Source organism: Theobroma cacao, chromosome 10 (assembly GCF_053813885.1).
Source record: "Theobroma cacao isolate CCN51 chromosome 10, ASM5381388v1, whole genome shotgun sequence".
Taxonomy (NCBI): domain Eukaryota; kingdom Viridiplantae; phylum Streptophyta; class Magnoliopsida; order Malvales; family Malvaceae; genus Theobroma; species Theobroma cacao.
In genome coordinates, this window is record NC_142648.1 from 3,923,661 (window position 1) to 3,947,013 (window position 23,353).

The 23,353-nt window shown below is 34.1% G+C and overlaps 1 protein-coding gene across 1 annotated transcript; it reads left to right on the forward strand.

Moving 5' to 3' along the window:
• The first annotated feature begins 618 nt into the window (after positions 1 to 618).
• On the forward strand, positions 619 to 2,607 carry LOC18586368 (tetraspanin-6). Its single transcript, XM_007009729.3, has 3 exons — positions 619 to 1,249; positions 1,503 to 1,819; positions 2,327 to 2,607. The coding sequence occupies exons 1-3, from the start codon at positions 758 to 760 to the stop codon at positions 2,364 to 2,366; spliced, it is 849 nt and encodes a 282-aa protein (XP_007009791.1). The 5' UTR covers positions 619 to 757; the 3' UTR covers positions 2,367 to 2,607.
• Positions 2,608 to 23,353: the final 20,746 nt, after the last annotated feature.

Here is a 23,353-nt window from a genome sequence, read left to right on the forward strand (position 1 = left end):
CCATATCAATATATTTATAGAGTCCTACTATTTGGTTCTAAAAAATTCATATCCATTAAGTATATTCATCCTTTAATAAGCTTAATCACTAAGTAATTCACAACCAATAAAGTTTCACCGATATGCAACCTCACTTTCAATTCAAAATTTGAGTTAAATATCTCATTCGTACTATTAACTTCTTCATTTGGTAGGCTAGATTATGCATGATGTATATAGTTGCAAATTATAAAAGATTAATTTAGCTTGTGGTCTGGGGCTGCATGTCCCACATATACTCCCTTTTCAGTGTATTGAGAGGGCAGCCTTTAGACGGTATAAAGTGTAGATAAAGTTCCTTAATCACTAAGAAGTATAGATTAGTGATTTTCAGCAGACATGGAAATAAAGTTTGTGATTATACCCTCCTCATACAGGGAAAAGCAAATATACACATACATAAGAGAGAGAGAGAGAGAGAGAGAGAGAGAGAGAGAGAGAGCAAAGGGGATTAACATTTTGAATTCTTGGAAGGCTTTTTAGCAGCTTAAACAAAAAAAAAAAAGGAAAAGCAAAGCTGTGCATGTCACCAATAAAAAAAGAAGAGAAAGTAGAACAAGACACCATGTAACAAGAAAAGAAGCAAAAAACCAAAAGAAAGATAAAGATGCCAATAAGTAGAGCAGAAGAGAGCAGCACGTCCAGTGGTGCAGAATAGAAGGCTAAAGAGCCTCCCCACAAAGAAAAAAATTGGGTGAAACTATCAAACAATTAGAAGATGTATAGGTTTAGCAACACAGTCATAGGTTTCTTGAACCTTTTCACACTGTTAGCATCGATACCGATCATCGGAGCAGGTTTATGGATGGCAAAGAGTAGCACGACCTGTGAAAGTTTCCTTCAAACCCCACTCCTTGTATTAGGCTTTGTCATATTGATAATATCTTTGGCAGGTTTTATTGGAGCTTGTTTCAATGTGGTGTGGGCACTCTGGGTTTATTTGCTTGTCATGTTGTTTATCATTGCAACCTTGATGGGCTTGACTATATTTGGATTTGTGGTTACTAGCCGAGGGCGTGGCCAGGAAGTTCCTGGTAGGGTTTACAGGGAGTATAGGTTGGAAGATTATTCACCCTGGTTGAGAAACAGGATTAAGGATCCCAGGTACTGGAATACCATTAGAAGTTGTTTGTTGAATTCCAGGACTTGTGCTAAAGTTGCCTTTTGGACTCCTCTTGATTATCTTAACAAAGACATGACCCCAGTCCAGGTAAGAATATCTACCATTTTTTTTTTGAATTTTCATCCTTCAAGAAAGAAAAAATCTTTTCTGGTTTGTGGTAGACTGGTATTATGGTTCTTCTGATTTCAGTTTTGGGTGTTTCTTTTCCTTGTTATAACTAAATAAGTTTGTTTTCAAATCTCAAACAGTGAAAGTGACTCCCAGAGATTTCATTGAGAATCTTGCTTTACTAATATAAAGCTGCTTACTATATCAAATTAATTAATATTTTTGGATGCAGTCTGGTTGCTGCAAGCCACCAACATCATGCGACTACAACATGGTGACAATGGTGGCCCAAAACCCAGATTGCTACAGGTGGAACAATGCTCCAACCATGCTCTGCTATGAGTGTGATTCATGCAAAGCTGGGGTGCTTGAATCTGTGAGGAGGGATTGGCACAAACTCTCAGTTCTAAACATTGTGATGGTTCTGCTGTTGATTGGGATTTACTCAATAGGGTGCTGTGCTTTCCAAAACACTAAGAGGGCTGAAACTGATTACCCTTATGGCCAAAACCGGATGTCCAAAGTTAGACCAAGATGGGACTACTACTGGTAAGTCAATCAATCATCCAAATTAATTACTGAAATATTACTAGTATTATTATTTTTTTTTGAATTTCTTTTATTTATTTTTGAAAGAAAATTAAAGAAAACAAAGGGTGAATATTATTGTTAAGTCAATTTTATGTATGATCAGTTGTGTAGCAATTAATCTGTCATATTTTTCTTTTCTTATAACAATTCTTTTATGGGGTTCACCAAATTTATTTGACAAATTGAAATTAGAAGAATATTAACTTAGGGTAGGGCCTAGTTGGGCCTGGTAGAATTAACCTGAACATGGGTCCATTTCAGTCCAAAAGGAAAGGGGCCCACTTAGAAGTAGGTCCCATAAATATTTGACCAATGGCCCACAGTTCTTAATTGTTAATTTTTTTAATTGAAAAAAGAGAAATTTAAATCTTGTTTTTTTTTTATCAAAAATCAGACATTAATTAATAAATTAAATATTTTATTAATTATTATTTTTTTTTGTAATTTTTAATTTTTTTATGACAGGTGGAGATGGTGGCGTGACAAAAGAGAGCAGCTTTATTAGCAGGTTTTTGTCTTTCTTTTTGCTTTTATCTTCCCCAAAACTTTCTTGGTGTCAATGTTCTAATGGCTCTGTAAAGATGGGACAGTTCAGTTATTTTTCTTTTGTATGGCATTGCAACTTTTCTTGACAGAGTTTCCATGGTTGCTTTTTTTTTTTTTTTTTTTCTTTCTATGTAAAAAGATGGGTTTAGTTGAACTTTTCTTTTCTCAATTTTTGAAGGAAGGGTGCAATTTAACTTTAATTTCAAAGATCATGCAAGTATCTTTCCTTCTTTCAGTTTGTATTTCCTTTTGACATTAGTGTAAGTTATAAAGTGCCTATCAATATGAAAATCATGACATCACATTAAAAAATACAAAATATTTTATTTCTCTAAAATTTTTTATTTTCTTTGTTTCTTATATTTTTGTTTTTGCGACATTTTAAATTTAAATTTTATTTTAAAATTTAAACTGCACGAGATTTGATTAAAGTTCGACATATGAAAAAAGTATGTGCCAGAATATATGTACCTTATTACCTAGTGGGTACATGCTTAGTTGTATTTTCAACCCTTTAAATCTTGGAGGTGAGATAGTTTTAAAGCTTGGCTTTGTTAGTATAAATTACTTAATAATGTTTGTGGATATTCAGGTAAAAGTCTTAAATTTGAGTTATAAATTTACTTAATAAATAAATCAGACTATTAATTAACTCCTAAAATAATAAATGCATTAAGGAATAAACCTAAAACTTTAATTAAGGATTGACTCAAGTCACCGACCTCTTATTATAAGGTTGATAATTTAATTAATTAATCAATATTATGATAGGATTGATATGACAATTAATCTCATCGTCCTTTTATTATAAGGAAATGTGATACATAAGGTACTTTTTTATTGACAAACCAAGAAGTGTATTATTCTCCTGTTCCAACTAGAACTATATAATTAAAAATTCCAATACCAAAAACTTAAGCTAATATATACATTTTTTTTACAATTTAATTTTTCTATATTTCTTTCTTTTGGAATTTTAAATTAATTCAATAAAAGGGAATGCATGCTACCACTCTCACTTTTGGGCTAATTAATTTTCTATTTAATGCCTCTTGGAGATGAGAATTTTTTCGTTGAAAAATTTTGTAAAAAATTAGTAGATTTAGTTTTTGTCAATAATTGATAGGAATTCGTTGAAATTTTTCAACAAATTTTTTTCAATGAAATTTTTTTCATTGGTAAATTTTGTCAAAAAATAATAAATTTAGTTCCCATAGGTAATTCGTTGAAATTTTTCAATGAAATTTGTTTGATGGAATTTTTTTCATTGGAATAAGTAAAGATTCTTTTGAAATTTTTTCCGTTGAAATAAGCATTACAGAGAGTAGTTAAGTGAGGCTCCCAAAAATTTTAAAATATTTTATTTATTATATATATATTTTTTAATCAAGGGTGGACGATAGTATATTTATTAGGAGCGTGACCCTTCCAAAATTTTTAATATTTTAATTATTATATATTTTTTAATTCTTTTTAAAATAATTTATATTTACTAATTAATATAAATAAAAAACAATAAAATGATGATATAAATCATAATCAATTTTATCTTAATTCTTAGATTTCTTTACATCTATTTCTCTTTCCTTTTTCTTTCTTTCTCTTCTTTTTTCTCTTTCTCCTATTTTTTCTTTTTAATTTTTTTGAAAAACATTCGATGAAATTCCATTACTTAATAGATGTGTATAAAAGCTACTTCGTTTTAGTAGTATGCAGCAAAAACATATAAGACATGTCTCTAATATGGGATAAGTTGCATATAATGAAACAGAACACATTTAAAACTTAACAGTCTACCAACAAGAACAATCAAAGTTTAGAGCCATTTCCTTCTGAAACACAGGACTAATGCACAATTTCCATACAAAGCTCTATGATTTACAAAAAATCTCAGCAAGCATTGGGTGTCATCCTTACTGGATAGATCTCAATCTAACTATACATCAATATTGAAAAGAAAATTAATCTGGTGGATTTTCTTTGACTTGAAGGTTACTCATATAGAATTAGTGCTGCCAAGATCATGATTGTCCAAATATTTGGACAACTGGGTTCTATAAGAATCCTGAAAAATCTGAGGCTGAGGGGAAATTTTGGGAAAACCAGAGAAAACGATTAAAAAAAAAATCTTCCAAAAACAAAAAATAGATCCAACGACAACAATCAAAAATAAAAAATCCCTAAGTATTCTAGCAGCAGACGACCCTAGCCACAATAAAAAAAAAATCAAACATCACAACAAACATAACAAAAAAAAAAAAAGAAAGATTTCTAGTCAGATCTGAAAAATGAGTGAGAGGTGGGTTTAAGTGTAAAGGAAAAAGTTGATTTTTTTTGGGTAGGAGGAAAATCGGAAGGGAGAACGGCGACAAGGGAGGCTTACCGGTGGAAAGTTGAAGAAGGAAGAAGGAGAGAAAGGAAGAGAGGAGATCTGCCGAGCGAGAGAGAAAGAGAAAAAAGAAAGTCGAAGGAGAGAGGAAGATAGGAGATCTGCCGGCCAAAGGCAAAGTTGAAGAGAGAAAGAACGAAAGAAGGAAAAAAGAAGAAAAAGAAAAAAAAATTAGGGAGAGGATAGAGAGAGTGACGACTAGAGAGAGAAAAATAGAGCCAAAAATAAAAGAGGAAGGAGAAAATAAAGTTTAAATCTAGGGCTTGAGGGCAAAAAACGGTGTCGTTTTGTGTTGTCTCTGGGTGGTTGAATTAGCACCAAACGGTGCGTTGTAGGAGAAAGAGCTGGTGGTTTGTGCGAATTTGCTGGTTGTGGATCAAAGCTTACCAGGCCCACTATATTTTCTTACCACCAGGCCCGTCTATTAGGCCACCTAAAGGCTTTGCTACATCTTGGGCCAAAAAAGAGCCCACACAATGTAAGGCCTCTCTTCTTTTTTTGGGTTATTTATTTTTTTGATTTGGTTTTGATTAAGTATATTGTGAAGTGGCTAGTTTAGTGTATTGGAAAATATTTTAGCTAAAATATGTGAATGGTTTAAATAAGATGAAATAAAATGTTTAGAAAAAATATTTAAATTTGGGAAGGAATATTAAAAAAAAAAAAAACATTTGAATTAGAAAAAATAAAAAAATGGTAATGGTTATAATAGTAAGATCTTTATATACATGTGTCCATTTAGTGTTAGAAAATCAAAATAAACAAAAAATAAATAAATAAATAAATAATAAAAATGATAACTGAATGAGAAGAATAAGATAAAACAAAAAGAAAGAAAGAAATATTTATATTATAAATATATTTAGATACTTGTAAATATAATATATATATATATATATATATATATATATAAATCTATGATTATTTGAGTGATTTCACCTAAAAAGGGCAAAAAGTTGCCTATTTCGGGTGGGTTATTTAGGTACGGAGTTCGATACAGATTTTCATAGAAGTGTTGGGATAAATCTAAACTCTAAACTTCGATACCCGTTAAGTCAAATAATCGTTGTTAAAATATAATAAATAAAAAAAATACATGATGTAAATATAATTGTTATAAAAAAATAATGAAATGATTATTTGAGTGAGTTCACCTAAAAAGGGTAAATAGTTGCCTCTTTCAGGTGGGTTACTTAGGTGTGGAGTTTGAGACGGATTTTCATCAAAACGTCAGGATAAATTCGAACTCTATACTTCAATACCCATTAATTTAAATAATTTTTATTAAATAATAATAATAATATACATTAAAAAAATAAATAATAAAAATAAAAATAATAAAATATGTAAATAAGGCAATAAATCACCCTAAACTATTAAACAGATTATTGCATAAATTACGAACCAATTAAATTAATAAGCGCGGTCATGTAGACGTCATCCTTTTATACTGTCATAACATGTCACATTTTATCTTGTTAATAGGGCGAGAATTTCGATGATGGGATTTCCTCGAAGAGGTTGTAGAGACAAGTTCTTCCTGAGATATCCCTAGGTGAGGAAAATTTCGAGATTTCACTAAAGTGTTGGGATGGTTTACGAATGGTTTTCCAATAACGATTGTCGACCTCATTGTTTAAAATTGAACAAATCATAACATCATTTTACAATTGCATCACGTGCATCCGTAAAACCGAATAAAAGATTCAATCAGAAAACATAATAAATGATTAATTAATAAAAAGATTTAAAGAAACATAGAAATAGAATCAAGGTAAGCTACGATAGGGTAACTTAAGATTAAATGGTACCGTTCGTAGAACGGACGTCATTGAGGTGCTAACCTTTCTTCGTGCGTAACTGCACTCTCAAACCTATTTATGAAAAACGTAGATCAGTTCTCGTTCTGTCGACAGACCTAAAATTAATTTAAGACTTTGTCGATTAGAATCAGGTTAATAGGTGGCCAAGCACACCTAAATAAAAAAGATTGGTGGCGACTCCAAGATATTTTATTTTCGTTCACGTCTAGCGGTCGGGTTTTCGGACCTGGCACGTTACGACACCAGCAACATAAGGCATAAATACGAATCTGTAGACACCTAAAATAAACAAATAAATAAATAATTTTAAATTATAATAAAAGGAAACAAAATAATAATAATAATAAAAAAAAGAGAAGAAGGTATGGCTGGGCGTACGCCCAGCCATCCCTTCCCCAACCACCACACATGATGGGGTTCTGGCCACCAACTCCCTGGTGCCAAAACCCCATTACCGGGTTGTCCAAAAAATTGGACAACCCAGCCTTTTAAGGACCACCTGCAAAACAAAAAAGGGGATCAGAAAAAAAAATCTTCCAGAAGCTACCTAGCCACAAGCAGGAAAAAGAAAAACACAAAAAAAAAAAGAGCAAAGAAAAAAAGAAGAGGAGAAGAGTGCGACGCCCCAGCAAAGAGAAAGAAGAGAAAGAGAAGGAGAAAGAAGAGAAAGAGAAGAAGGGGGGAGCGGCTAGGAGAGAAAGAAAGAAAGAAAGAGAAAGAAAGAAGAAAGAGAAAAGAAAAAGAAAGAGAGAAGAAAGGGGGAGCGACTGGGAGAGAAAGAAAGAGAAAAAGAGAAAGAAAGAAGAAATAGAAAAGAAAAAGAAAGAGAGAAGAAAGGGGGAACGGCTGGGAGAGAAAGAAAGAGAAAGAAAGAAAGAGAGAGAGAAAGAAAAAAAAAAGAAAAGAAAAAAGAAAAAAATGGAGAAAGTTTCAAACGGCATTGGGCTTTCTTTTTAAGGAAGAGATATTTTTTTTTTGGGCTTTCAACAGCTCAATTAATTGAAAAGCTTGGTGGGCTGTACACAAATTGTTTGGGTTATTGTTAGAATCCAAATCAGGTAAAAATTTAATCTTTTTTTTATGAATGCATTATGAATTATGTTACTTGGGTTTGGTCCAATTTATTTAATTGAATATGTAATTAGATGGCATAAAATTAAGCTAAATTATTTAGTATAGTGTCTTAAGATTTACTTTAGATAATATTTTAAAGTATAGTATTAATAATAAAAAAAAAAGAGAGAGGTTTAAATAGAAGGAAATATTTATAGTATAAATATATTAGATACTTGTAAGTATAATGAAATATAATTATTATAAAATTACAATGATTATTTTGAGTGACCCGATGATGAAATTTCACTTAAAAAAGGGCAAAGAGTTGCTTTTTTTGTGTGGATTTCTTAGGTGCGGAGTTCAAAAGGATTTTCACCGAAGCGTCGGGATGAATCCAACTTCAGCACTCCAATACTCATTAACTCAAATAATCATTGCTAAAATAATAATATATATTAAGAAAAATAAATCTACATAATATTACATTTAAATCTAGGTTAGTGTAGTTAGTTAATTAGCAAATAAATATCATTAAATAAAATTAAGTTAACCATTAATTTAATTAATTATTTATTCGACAAGTTATATAATCAAGTTAAATGTTAATCAACAATGTTAGTTAAAAGATACGGATCTAAATAAAAAATAGAAAAAAAACAAAAAATAAAAAAATAATAAATAATAAATAATCCAAAATTTTTTAAACACATAATTGGGTGAATTATAAATCACCTAAATCAATAAACGCGTGCATGTAGATATCATCATTTTATCCTGTCATAGCATATCATATTTACCTTGCAAATGGCGCGAGAATCCCGAGGATGGGATTTCCCCGAGGAGCTTGTAGAGACGAGTTCCTCCAGGGATATCTCTAGGTGAGAAAAATATCGAGACTTCACCAAAGCGTTGGGATGGTCTTCGAATAATTTTCTAATAAAAGATTACCGACTCCATCATTTAAAATAAACAAGTCATGACATCATTTTACGCTTGCATCATGTGCATACGTAAAGCCAAATAAAAAACTCAGTCTGTCAATTTAATAAAAGTTTAATTAATAAAGTAGGGATTAAATTAAGAAAAGGCTATATTAAGATAACTTAAGATTAAATGGTACCGTTCGTGGAACGGGCGCCACGGAGGTGCTAACCCTTCTCCGTGCGTAACCGCACTCCCGAACCCATCTCTAAAAATGTAGACCAGTTCTCGTTCTTTCGACGGGCCTAAAATTAATTTAGGACTTCGTCGATTAGAATCGGGTTAATAGGTGACCAATCACACCTTAGATAAAAAAGATTGGTGGCGACTCCTAAAGAGATTTAATTTTTGCCCGCGTCTGGTGGACGGGTTCCCGGACCCGCAGGTCACAACAGATGGCGACTCCACTGAGGATACTCGAGAGTTAAGCCGTTAATTAATCATAAGTTATCTTAAGCCTTAAGTAATTTGTTGTTTTCCCTAGCCTCGATTTTGCATATTTTTGTTTAATGCATTCAGTTATTTTGCTATTATTACTTCACTGTTTTTAATAATTGTGGGAAATTTAGGATAAGGGGAGTGTGAAATTATTGGTCCGAGGTCAGTATATCCCTTCTCACACACTACACATCTTGCATTCATGCATAAGCCTTCCACCCGGGCTTTGTCCTTAATTAGGAGGGGGTTAAGTAGCTACGCTCTCGTGAGGTGATAACCTCCGCATGGGCTAGTGAAGACTCCCACTCAAATCGAACCTAGTCCGTTTGAAGCCTGTAATGGGTGAGGACCGGGGTGCCTTACTAGTCCGTGTGGACGACAGTGAGGAGCGATTTGAGAACCTTTAGCTCCATTTTCAACCCAAACTTAGCATGTAGAATACCGAGAGTCGCCTTTGCTTAGGTAGAGCTTCACCCGTGAGAATATACCTTTTGACTAGGTACACATGAAGGAATTTTCATAATCCTCTTGTTCTAAGTTCTTCTCCGCAAAGTAATAAAGGTATCATATCATTAATTATTTTTATTCATCTTTTTTAATTAGAATAGGTTTTGGAATTCCTATTTACTGTACTAACTTGAACTTTTTGCATATGCATGTTTGCATCATAATTTTGCATATAGGAAAAGTATGTCATTTGACAACCATTGACGAAGTAGATGCAAAAGATGACTCCTGAATTGCAACAAGAAACAATAGCTTATGCACTGAATTACTTTGTTGAGGGGTGTTATGTGACAAATACTTTTAGTACATGATCATTTATATGTGCATAAATCCTCATTTCATGACAATAAGTATTTTCACCTGTAAATAAAGATAAGGGGTTCATATTTTTCATTCATACATGCATCTAATTCACGTTTATGATTACAATAAGGTTCCAAAAATAGCTCGACCACCTAAGCCAAGTGACCAACGTGTTCATAATACGCGTCGACGAGCAAGGATCATGGAAGAAGAATAAAGTGAGCGAATGGATAGAATGGAGAGAGCTCAAGAAGAAATGAGAGAACAGTTAGCAAAGATGATGGAATTGATAACAAGCTTAAGTAAAGGAAAAAGGGTTGCAGAAGAGTCAGCTCCGTCAGAAAACCCACCAGCACAAGACAGTGGAAACCAAAGGGATGATCCACCCTATCCCCAAGGGTTCACTCCACCACATGCCCAAACCTCTCAAAGGGTCCACCCTCAAGTGATGCCATCTGTTTATTACAATGCACCACCTCCGATGGGCCATCAACCGACTCATGGGCAATTTGGGTCATATCCTGGGATAAACCCTGCTGAAATTGAGAAAGGACTCGTCACAAACGGGAGAAAATGAAAAAGATCAGAAGAAGTACGATATGTTGGAAGAACGTCTTCGTGCTATTGAAGGAGTTGATAGGTTTGGTACCATGGACGCAACCGAGCTATGCTTAGTGCCAGATGTATTGATCCTTGCCAAGTTCAAGGTTTCAGAATTTGAAAAATATGACGGAACAAAGTGTCCCATGGCACATATTACCATGTATTGTCGGAAGATGGCTGCACAGTCACACGATGATAAGTTACTGATCCATTTTTTCCAAGATAGCTTGACTAGGTCAGCTGCTCGGTGGTACGTACAGCTAGATCGAAACCGTATTAAGACTTGAAAAGACTTAGCAAGGGCCTTCATAGCTCAATACAAGCATGTGACTGAATTAGCCCCTGATCGGTTGTCATTGCAGACTATGGAAAAGAAGCAAAGTGAGAACTTTAAGGAATATGCCCAAAGGTGGAGAGATACAGCAACGCAAGTTCAACCACCTCTCACTGATAAGGAGATGATTGTTTTGTTCATAAACACACTCCGAGCTCCATTCTATGAGCGCTTGATCGGCAATGCCACAAAAAACTTTGCAGATTTGGTCTTATCGGGAGAAATAATAGAAGGAGCTATCAAAAGTGGCAAAATTGAAGGGCATGAAGTTGCCAGCTCAAAGAGAGGGAATACGCCCAAGAAAAAAGAAGGGGATGTGCAAGCAGTCGTTCACGACAGCCAACAAGCCCACAACTTTAACCCGTATTACCCGTACCCCCCATACCAACCCTTCTATCCGAACATAGGCAACATCACACAAAACCCATATGTATACCAACTTGCCCAGCAACCAACATTTCAAACCAATGTTCTTCCACAAACTCCACCACCAAGACCGGTAGCTTCAACCAATAATCCTGGTCATGATCAAAGAGGACCTAGAACTATCCTAGAAAAACCAAAGTTTGATCCTATTCTAGTCCCTTACACTACATTGTTGCCACAACTCATAGAAAATCGACTCCTTGCTCGAACCCCTTTAGAACCACTCCGACCACCTTTCTCGAAATGGTATGACCCGAATGCACATTGTGATTACCATTTTGGAATTCAAGGGCACTCTATCGAGAATTGTACTGCTTTAAAACATAAGGTCCAAGCGCTCATTAAAGCAAGACTTTTAAATTTTGCCAAAAAAGACAATTCAAATGTTGATGGGAATCCCTTGCCTAACCATGGAGGTCCGACAGTGAATGCAATACATGAAGGGATGATTCGAAGGGTGAAAAAAATGTCGATGAGATTCGAACACCGATGGATAGAGTGTTTGAGGCGTTGTCCAAAATAAAAGCCATCACTCCAGAACCGATATAGATAAAAGAAGTAGGACATGATCTCACCCTTTCTTGCAAATTCCATATGAGGGTTGTTGGACATTCCATTCAAAATTGTGATGGCTTTCGTCTTAAGTTGCAAGAGTTGATGGATTTGTCAGAAATCGAGTTTTATGAAGAAAGTGAGGAGGAAGAATTTTGGAAAAAGACAATTCCCTTTTTGTATGAAACCTTTCGATTCGTGGGGTGCAAGGCATCAGACGAGGTCAATCAGGTTCCACGGATGTTTGGTGAGCTATCAATCCATATGATCAAAGATGAAGAACCTAACGAGAAGGTCCCTGTGGTGTATCCAGTACTACCAGGAGAAGAGCTAAGCAATTGGATAGCCACAGAATTGCCCATCATCTTTAAGTCTTCAGAAATGTAATGAACAATTTTATCTAAATGCCTATGCCCAAGGGTGTTAAGAGTAATTTCTTGCTTAAGTAGGGTTTTCTGTTACCTTCATCATTTAAATAAATGACAATGCATAATGTGCTTCATAATTCATCAACCTTTTTGCATGTTTCCTTTCATCCATTCTTTTAGCCAATAAATACTCGCCCATACACGCGTCCAACTTTACCTGTTTGCAGGTCTTTAAATAATGAACACGAAGACAATCTAGACAACGATTTGAATATCGATTTTGAGATGATTCCGAACGTTGATGAATTGAAAAATGAAGAGGAGGTGGATGACTATGGCTTACCCCCTGATTTGTCGAGAATGCTGGAACAGGAGGAAAAAGAGATTTTACCTCATCAGGAACTCACAGAAATGATTAACCTCCGAAATGGGGAAGAGAAGAAAGAGGTTAAGATTGGCACCTCGCTGTTATCCGATGAACGGCAGAAGCTAGAAGAATTGCTCCGTGAATATGTGGACGTGTTTGCTTGGTCATATTAGGACATGCCAAGTCTTAATACTGACATGGTTGTTCACAAATTACCTTTGGAACCAGATTGCAAGCCTATTAAACAGAAGTTGAGAAGGATGAAGCCAGAAATGTTGCTGAAGATTAAAGAGGAATTAAAAAAGCAATTTGATGCTGGATTTTTAGAGGTGGCTAAGTACCCTGAATGAGTGGCTAATATAGTTTCAGTTTCTAAGAAGGATGGAAAAGTTCGAATGTGCGTCGATTATAGGGATTTGAACAGAGCGAGTCCGAAGGATAGCTTCCCTTTGCCGCATATTGATACTCTTGTGGACAACACAGCAAAACATGCTTTGTTCTCATTTATGGATGGCTTTTCTGGTTACAATCAGATTAATATGGCACCCGAAGATATGGAAAAAACAACGTTCGTAACCATGTGGGGAACATTTTGTTACAAAGTAATGCCATTTGGATTGAAGAATGTAGGCGCCACTTACCAAAGGGCAATGGTAGCTTTGTTCCACGATATGATGCATAAAGGGATAGAGGTATATGTGGATGACATGATTGCAAAATCTCATACAGAAAGGGATCATACTGTTAATCTCAAGAAACTGTTCGAGAGATTGCGAAAGTTTCAGCTCAAGTTGAATCTTGCAAAATGCACTTTCGGTGTAACTTCTGGGAAATTGTTGGGGTTTATAGTAAGTGAAAAAGGAATTGAAGTGGACCCGAATAAAATACGAGCTATTCAAGAGCTACCACCTCCCAAAACGCAAAAAGAAGTGAGAGGATTTTTAGAGAGGTTGAATTACATTGCTCGATTTATATCCTAGCTCACCTGCAAATGCGATCTAATTTTCAAGCTGCTTCGAAAACGAGACCCAGGAGAGTGGAATGAAGAATGTCAAATAGCCTTTGATAAAATCAAAGAATATCTCACAAATCCACCGGTGTTGGTGCCACCGATGGTTGAAAAACCTTTTATTTTGTATTTGACTGTGAACAAGAATTCTATGGGATGTGTATTGGGACAACATGACGAAACTGGGAAGAAAGAACAGGCTATATATTACCTGAGCAAGAAATTCATGGAGTATGAGTCTAAATATTCTGCGCTCGAAAAGATGTGTTGTGCGCTAGCATGGACCGCCCAGAGGCTCCGACAGTATATGTTGTATCACACAACATGGTTGGTGGCGAAATTAGATCCCATCAAGTATATTTTTGAAAAACCCTGCCTATCCGGAAGAATAGCTCGATGGCAAGTGCTATTGTCTGAGTATGACATTGTCTATGTGTCCCAAAAATCAATCAAAGGGAGCGCCATCGCTGATTTCCTTGCAGATCGAGCTAATGAAGATTATGAATCTGTAAGTTTCGATTTTCCAGATGAAGATTTGATGGCCGTTTTGCATGTAGAAGAGGTTGGTCCCAATGAACTTAATCCATGGAAGGTGTATTTTGATGGAGCATCCAATGCTTTGGGGCACGGAATTAGGGCAGTGTTGATTTCTCCGAATGGAAAGTACTATCCAGCCACAGCGATATTGAATTTCAATTGTACTAACAATATGGCGGAGTATGAGGCGTTGGTAATGGGATTACAAGCAGCAATTGAGAGGAAGGCTGACGCGATAGATGTTTACGAAGATTCGACTTTAGTGATATGTCAAATGAGAGACGAATGGGAAACTAGAGATTCTAAACTAGTTCCATATAAAAAGCTGGTTACAGAATTAAGCAAACAGTTCAAAGAAATCAGCTTCAACCATTTGCCTCGAGAAGAGAATCAGATTGCTGATGCTTTGGCCACCCTCGTAGCGATGTTCAAAATAAAAGAGGCGGCTGATGTACGCCCTTTTGATTTAGAAGTCCGTGAAGTCTCCGCACACTGCTTGAATGTTGAAGAAGAGGTTGATGGTAAGCCGTGGTATCATGATATCATGCAATACATCAAGCACCAAGCATATTTTGAGAATGTCACGGATAATGACAAGCGAACTCTTAGAAGATTAGCAATTCCTTACCGGAGAAGTGCTCTACAAAAGGAGTCGAGATCAAGTACTCTTGAGATGTGTAGATGTTGCAGAAGCCAACAAAATAATGAAAGAAGTCCACGAAGGAACTTGTGGAGCTCATGCTAATGGACATATGTTGGCTAGACAAATTATGAGAGCTGGTTACTATTGGTTGACATTGGAATCAGACTGCATAAACTTTGCTCGAAAATGCCACAAGTGTCAAGTATACGCTGATAGAATCCATGCTCCACCAGCCCCATTGCACGTTTTCACGGCACCTTGGCCATTTTTAATGTGGGGAATGGATGTGATTGGACTTATTACGCCAAAAGCCTCTAATGGACATCGATTCATATTAGTGGCCATTGATTATTTCACGAAATGGGTAGAAGCAGCTTCCTATGCTAATGTGACACAAAAGGTGGTGTGCAAGTTCATCCAAAAGAAGATCATATGTCGGTATGGGCTTTCAGAAAGGATCATTACGGATAACACAAGCAATTTGAATGGTGCGATGGTGAAGGATGTTTGCGTTAAATTCAAGATCAAGCATCATAACTCGACAACTTACTGTCCGAAGATGAACGGAGCGGTAGAGGCAGCCAACAAAAACATCAAAAAGATTGTCGAAAAGATGACTGAAGTTTATAAAGACTGGCATGAGAAACTTCCTCTTGCCTTACATGCATATCGAACTTCTGTGCGTACCTCCACCGGGGTAACTCCGTACTCATTAGTATACGGTGCAGAAGCAGTTCTACCTGTTGAAGTAGAAATCTCATCATTGAGGGTGTTGATGGAAACAGAATTGGAAGATGCTGAGTGGGTCTGCTCCCGCTATGAACAGTTGAATCTGATTGAGGAGAAAATGCTTGCGGCTCTTTGTCATGGTTAGATGTACCAACGAAGGATGATGCGAGCATACGAGAAAAAAGTTCATCCCAGGTAGTTCCGAGAAAGAGAGTTGGTTCTCAAGAGAATACTCCCTAATCAAACTGATTTTCGAGAAAAGTGGATGCCGAATTGGGAAGGGCCATACGTGGTAAAGAAGGCTTTTTCAGGAGGAGCTTTGATTTTGGCTGACATGGATGTGGGAGATCTGCCTAATCCGATAAATGCGGATGCGTTGAAGAAGTACTATGCTTAAAAAAAAAAAACGGAATAGGTTAGTTCTGAAAACCCGAAAAAGGCAGCTCGTACCTAAAGGAGGAGGTTAATGCTGAAAACCCGAAAAGGGCAGCGTGAGGCCGAAAAGCGAGAAGTTAGAATGGAATTTGAGGATGACAGCCTAAAGGGAACACAAGATTGAGGTAGAAATACACTATGAATGGAGTTCCACAATTTCGCAAAGTAGGGGAAGCTAGGAAATCTGCAACCTACAGATTTGCTCAAGGCATCAATCAAGGATAATTCTTGAAGTCGAATATCAGATTGTTTTCTCTTTGTGGTCTGAGTGTTCATTACTTAAAGATCTAATTTTTGCCCTGTAAATTCTTTTTGCCTTGAATTATTTGGTTTCTCGTATATGAAATTCTCCTTCGCCTCTTTATTTTAACCATTTCGTTATTTACCATCCCATGATTCACATAGTGATTGTCATAGAAATGAATGATGATTGGTAAAAGAAATAAACTAATTAAGCAAGAAATTACACTCATTGTTCAGCAAAAGACTTAATGTTGAAAAAAGGAAATGGCAGAGCCTTGAACCTAAGGCAAAGTCAGATGTCAAAAGAGAGGGTACTTAGGGAAAATCTGGAGTTACCTAAGTTCTCCAGGAGAAAAGAAAACAGACAAAGAAGATCGAAAGTTGCAGTGAAAAATCAGATGAAGCGAGAAGGTCTTGGAACCTTAATGAATCATAAACATGAAAATCATTCTATCATGTCAATCATGCATACATGTCTAGCCATGCACTCGACAAGAATCAAAATTAATTCATGTCCCAAGCTTTGAAGGTCGAAATTCACTCGACCTAAAATGTTGAGATTGTAAAACTTTAATGGAAGGATTTGAGTCTTTTCATTTCATGTTAATCCAATTAAGTTAGTATTAAGGAAATTTTTAAGTCGAACCTGTTCTAATATAGGTCGAGCCTAGATTAAGTCTAGGAATTTTAGTTTTGTTTAAATCGAACCTGTTATGAGATAGGTCGAGCCTGAATTAAGTTTAGAAATTTTAATTTTTAAATCGAACCTGTTGTGAGATAGGTCGAGCCTATATTAAGTCTAGGAATTTTAATTTTATTTAAGTCGAACCTGTTGTGAGACAAGTCGAGCCTAGATGAAGTCTAGAAATTTTAATTTTGTTTAAATCGAACCTGTTGTGAGACAGATCGAGCCTAAATTAAGTCTAAGAATTTTAATTTTGTTTAAATCGAACCTATTGGGAGACAGGTCGAGCCTAGATTAAGTCTAGAAATTTTAATTTTGTTTAAATTGAACTTGTTGTGAGATAGGTCGAGCCTAGATTAAGTCTAGTAATGTTAATTTTGTTTAAATCGAACCTGTTGTGAGATAGGTTGAGTCTAAATTAAATCGAAAAATTTTAATTGAATTTGTTCTAATATGGGTTGAGCCTAGATTAAGTTTAGAAATTTCAATTTTGTTTAAATCAAACCTGTTGTGAGATAGGTTGAGCCAAGATTAAGTCTAAGAATTTTAATCGAATTTGTTCTAACATGGGTCAAGCCCAGATCAAGTCTAGAAATCTCATTTTTGTTTAAATTGAACTTATTTTGAGATAAGTCGAGCCTAGATCGAATTGATTAAATCAACAGGTTTCGAGATAAGCCAAATGTGGTGTCTACGTCTTTGCACTATCCTTGATTCTCAAGAATGTACAAAGAGGGGCAACTGTAGACACCTAAAATAAATAAATAAATAAATAATTTTAAATTATAATAAAAGGAAACAAAATAATAATAATAATAAAAAAAAAAAGAGAAGAAGGGATGGCTGGGCGTACGCCCAGCCATCCCTTCCCCAACCACCACACATGATGGGGTTCTGGCCACCAACTCCCTGGTGCCAGAACCCCATTACCGGGTTGTCCAAAAAATTGGACAACCCAGCCTTTTAAGGACCACCTGCAAAACAAAAAAGGGGGATCAGAAAAAAAAAAAATCTTCCAGAAGCTACCTAGCCACAAGCAGGAAAAAGAAAAACACAAAAAAAAAAGAGAGCAAAGAAAAAAAGAAGAAGAGAGAGAGAGAAGAGGAGAAGAGTGCGACGCCCCGACAAAGAGAAAGAAGAGAAAGAGAATGAGAAAGAAGAGAAAGAGAAGAAGGGGGGAGCGGCTAGGAGAGAAAGAAAGAAAGAAAGAGAAAGAAAGAAGAAAGAGAAAAAAAAAAGAAAGAGAGAAGAAAGGGGGAGCGGCTGGGAGAGAAAGAAAGAGAAAAAGAGAAAGAAAGAAGAAAGAGAAAAGAAAAAGAAAGAGAGAAGAAAGGGGGAGTGGCTAGGAGAGAAAGAAAGAGAGAGAGAAAGAAAGAAAAAAGAAAAGAAAAAAGAAAAAAATGGAGAAAGGTTCAAACGGCATTGGGCTTTCTTTTTAAGGAAGAGAGATTTTTTTTTTGGGCTTTCAACAGCTCAATTAATTGAAAAGCTTGGTGGGCTGTACACAAATTGTTTGGGTTATTGTTAGAATCCAAATCAGGTAAAAATTTAATCTTTTTTTTATGAATGCATTATGAATTATGTTACTTGGGTTTGGTCCAATTTATTTAATTGAATATGTAATTAGATGGCATAAAATTAAGCTAAATTATTTAGTATAGTGTCTTAAGATTTACTTTAGATAATATTTTAAAGTATAGTATTAATAATAAAAAAAAAGATAGAGGTTTAAATAGAAGGAAATATTTATAGTATAAATATATTAGATACTTGTAAGTATAATGAAATATAATTATTATAAAATTACAATGATTATTTTGAGTGACCCGATGATGAAATTTCACTTAAAAAAGGGCAAAGAGTTGCTTTTTTTTTTTTGTGAATTTCTTAGGTGTGGAGTTCAAAAGGATTTTCACCGGAGCGTCGGGATGAATCCAACTTCAGCACTCCAATACTCATTAACTCAAATAATCATTGCTAAAATAATAATATATATTAAGAAAAATAAATCTACATAATATTACATTTAAATCTAGGTTAGTGTAGTTAGTTAATTAGCAAATAAATATCATTAAATAAAATTAAGTTAACCATTAATTTAATTAATTATTTATTCAACAAGTTATATAATCAAGTTAAATGTTAATCAACAATGTTAGTTAAAAGATACGGATCTAAATAAAAAATAGAAAAAAATAAAAAAATAAAAAAAAATAAAAAATAATAAATAATCCAAAATTTTTTAAACACATAATTGGGTGAATTATAAATCACATAAATCAATAAACGCGTGCATGTAGATATCATCATTTTATCCTGTCATAGCATGTCATATTTACCTTGCAAATGGCGCGAGAATCCCGAGGATGGGATTTCCCGGAGGAGCTTGTAGAGACGAGTTCCTCCAGGGATATCTATAGGTGAGGAAAATTTTGAGACTTCACCAAAGCGTTGGGATGGTCTTCGAATAATTTTCTAATAAAAGATTACCGACTCCATCATTTAAAATAAACAAGTCATGACATCATTTTACGCTTGCATCATGTGCATACGTAAAGCCAAATAAAAAACTCAGTCTGTCAATTTAAAAAAAGTTTAATTAATAAAGTATGGATTAAATTAAGAAAATGCTATATTAAGATAACTTAAGATTAAATGGTACCGTTCGTGGAACGGGCGCCACGGAGGTGCTAACCCTTCTCCGTGCGTAACCGCACTCTCGAACCCATCTCTAAAAATGTAGATCAGTTCTCGTTCTTTCGACGGGCCTAAAATTAATTTAGAACTTCGTCGATTAGAATCGGGTTAATAGGTGACCAATCACACCTTAGATAAAAAAGATTGGTGGCGACTCCTAAAGAGATTTAATTTTCGCCCGCGTCTGGCCGATGGGTTCCCAGATCCGCACGTCACGACAGAATCTTGATAGGTTGCACATGTTGTGAAGCTGGAGCCAACAAGTCTTGTGTTTTTATTTTTACTTCACTCTCTTTTTTGTAACTCATCACTGAAACAAAAAGTATTTATCCAAAAATGACGTATTTATCCAAACAAAAAGTATGTGCCAGAATATATGTACCTTATTACCTAGTGGGTACATGCTTAGTTGTATTTTCAACCCTTTAAATCTTGGAGGTGAGATAGTTTTAAAGCTTGGCTTTATTAGTATAAATTACTTAATAATGTTTGTGGATATTCAGGTAAAAGTCTTAAATTTGAGTTATAAATTTACTTAATAAATAAATCAGACTATTAATTAACTCCTAAAATAATAAATGCATTAAGGAATAAACCTAAAACTTTAATTAAGGATTAACTCAAGTCACCGACCTCTTATTATAAGGTTGATAATTTAATTAATTAATCAATATTATGATAGGATTGATATGACAATTAATCTCATCTTCCTTTTATTATAAGGAAATGTGATACATAAGGTACTTTTTTATTGACAAACCAAGAAGTGTATTATTCTCCTGTTCCAACTAGAACTATATAATTAAAAATTCCAATACCAAAAACTTAAGCTAATATATACATTTTTTTTACAATTTAATTTTTCTATATTTCTTTCTTTTGGAATTTTAAATTAATTCAATAAAAGGGAATGCATGCTACCACTCTCACTTTTGGGCTAATTAATTTTCTATTTAATGCTTCTTGGAGATGAGAATTTTTTTGTTGAAAAATTTTGTAAAACAATAGTAAATTTAGTTTTTGTCAATAATTGATAGGAATTCGTTGAAATTTTTCAACAAAATTTTTTCAATGAAATTTTTTTCATTGGTAAATTTTGTCAAAAAATAATAAATTTAGTTCCCATAGGTAATTCGTTGAAATTTTTCAATGAAATTTGTTTGATGGAATTTTTTTCATTGGAATAAGTAAAGATTCTTTTGTAATTTTTTCCGTTGAAATAAGCATTACAGAGAGTAGTTAAGTAAGGCTCCCAAAAATTTTAAAATGTTTTATTTATTATATATATATTTTAATCAAGGGTGGACGATAGTATATTTATTAGGAGCGTGACCCTTCCAAAATTTTTAATATTTTAATTATTATATATATTTTTAATTCTTTTTAAAATAATTTATATTTACTAATTAATATAAATAAAAAACAATAAAATGATGATATAAATCATAATCAATTTTATCTTAATTCTTAGATTTCTTTACATCTGTTTCTCTTTCCTTTTGCTTTCTTTCTCTTCTTTTTCTCTTTCTCCTATTGTTTCTTTTTAATTTTTTTGAAAAACATTCGATGAAATTCCATTACTTAATAGATGTGTATAAAAGTATGTCTCTAAAATGGGATAAGTTGCATATAATAGAACACATTTAAAATTTAACAGTCTACCAACAAGAGCAACCAAAGTTTAGAGCCATTTCCTTTTGAAACATAGGACTAATGCACAATTTCCATACAAAGCTCTCTGATTTACAAAAAATCTCAGCAAGCATTGGGTGTCTTCCTTATTGGATAGATCTCAATCTAACTATACATCAATATTGAAAAGAAAATTAATCTGGTGGATTTTCTTTGACTTGAAGGTTGCTCATCTAGAATTAGTGCTGCCAAGATCATGATTGTCCAAATATTTGGATAACTGGGTTCTATAAGAACCCTGAAAAATTTGAGGCTGAGGGGAGAGTTTGGCAAAACCAGAGACAACGATTCAAAAAAAAATCTTCCAAAAACAAAAAACAGATCCAACAGCAACAAACAAAAATAAAAAATCCCTAAGTATTCTAGCAGCAGACGACCCTAGCCACAATAAAAAAAAAAAGAAAAATCAAACACCGCAACAAACATAACAAAAAAAAAAGAAAGAGAATTCTAGTCAGATCTGAAAAACGAGTGAGAGGTGGGTTTAAGTGTAAAGGAAAGAGTTGATTTTTTTTGGGTAGGAGGAGAATCGGAAGGGAGAACGGCGACAAGGGAGGCTTACCGGTGGAAAGTTGAAGAAGGAAGAAGGAGAGAAAGGAAGAGAGGAGATCTATCGAGTGAGAGAGAAAGAGAAAAGAGAAAGTCGAAGGAGAGAGAAAGAGAGGAGATCTGCCGGCCAAAGGGAAAGTTGAAGAGAGAAAGAACGAAAGAAGGAAAAAAGAAGAAAAAGAAAAAAAAATATTAGGGAGAGGATAGAGAGAGTGACGACTAGAGAGAGAAAAAGAGAGCCAAAAATGAAAGAGGAAGGAGAAAATAAGGTTTAAATCTAGGGCTTGAGGGCCAAAAACAGTGTCGTTTTGTGTTGTCTCTAGGTGGTTGAATTAGCACCAAACGGTGCATTGCAGGAGAAAGAGCTGGTGGTTTGTGGGAATTTGCTGGTTGTGGATCAAAGCTTACCAGGCCCACTATATTTTCTTACCACCAGGCCCGTCTATTAGGGCACCTAAAGGCTTTGCTACATCTTGGGCCAAAAAAGAGCCCACACAAGGTAAGGCCTCTCTTTTTTTTTTCGGGTTATTTATTTTTTTGATTTGGTTTTGATTAAGTATATTGTGAAGTGGCTAGTTTAGTGTATTGGAAAATATTTTAGCTAAAATATGTGAATGGTTTAAATAAGATGAAATAAAATGTTTAGAAAAAATATTTAAATTTGGGAAGGAATATTAAAAAAAAAAAACATTTGAATTAGAAAAAATAAAAAAATGGTAATGGTTATAATAGTAAGATCTTTATATACATGTGTCCATTTAGTGTTAGAAAATCAAAATAAACAATAAATAAATAAATAATAAAAATGATAAGTGAATGAGAAGAATAAGATAAAACAAAAAGAAAGAAAGAAATATTTATATTATAAATATATTTAGATACTTGTAAATATAATATATATATATATATATATATATATAAATCTATGATACAAATATAAAATTATAAGAAAAATGAAATGATTATTTGAGTGATTTCACTTAAAAAGGGCAAAGAGTTGCCTCTTTCTAGTGGGTTATTTAGGTACGGAGTTTGAGACAGATTTTCACAAAAGTGTCGGGATAAATCTGAACTCTAAACTTCGATACCCGTTAAGTCAAATAATCGTTGTTAAAATATAATAAATAAAAAAATACATGATGTAAATATAATTATTATAAAAAAATAATGAAATGATTATTTGAGTGAGTTCACCTAAAAAGGGTAAATAGTTGCCTCTTTCAGGTGGGTTACTTAGACGTGGAGTTTGAGACGGATTTTCACCGAAGCGTCAGGATAAATTCGAACTCTATACTTCAATACCCATTAATTTAAATAATTTTTATTAAATAATAATAATAATAATATACATTAAAAAAATAAATAATAATAATAAAAATAAAAATAATAAATATGTAAATAAGGTAATAAATCACCCTAAACTATTAAACATATTATTGCATAAATTACGAACCAATTAAATTAATAAGCGCGGTCATGTAGACGTCATCTTTTTATACTGTCATAACATGTCACATTTTATCTTGTTAATAGGGCGAGAATTTCGATGATGGGATTTCCTCGAAGAGCTTGTAGAGACA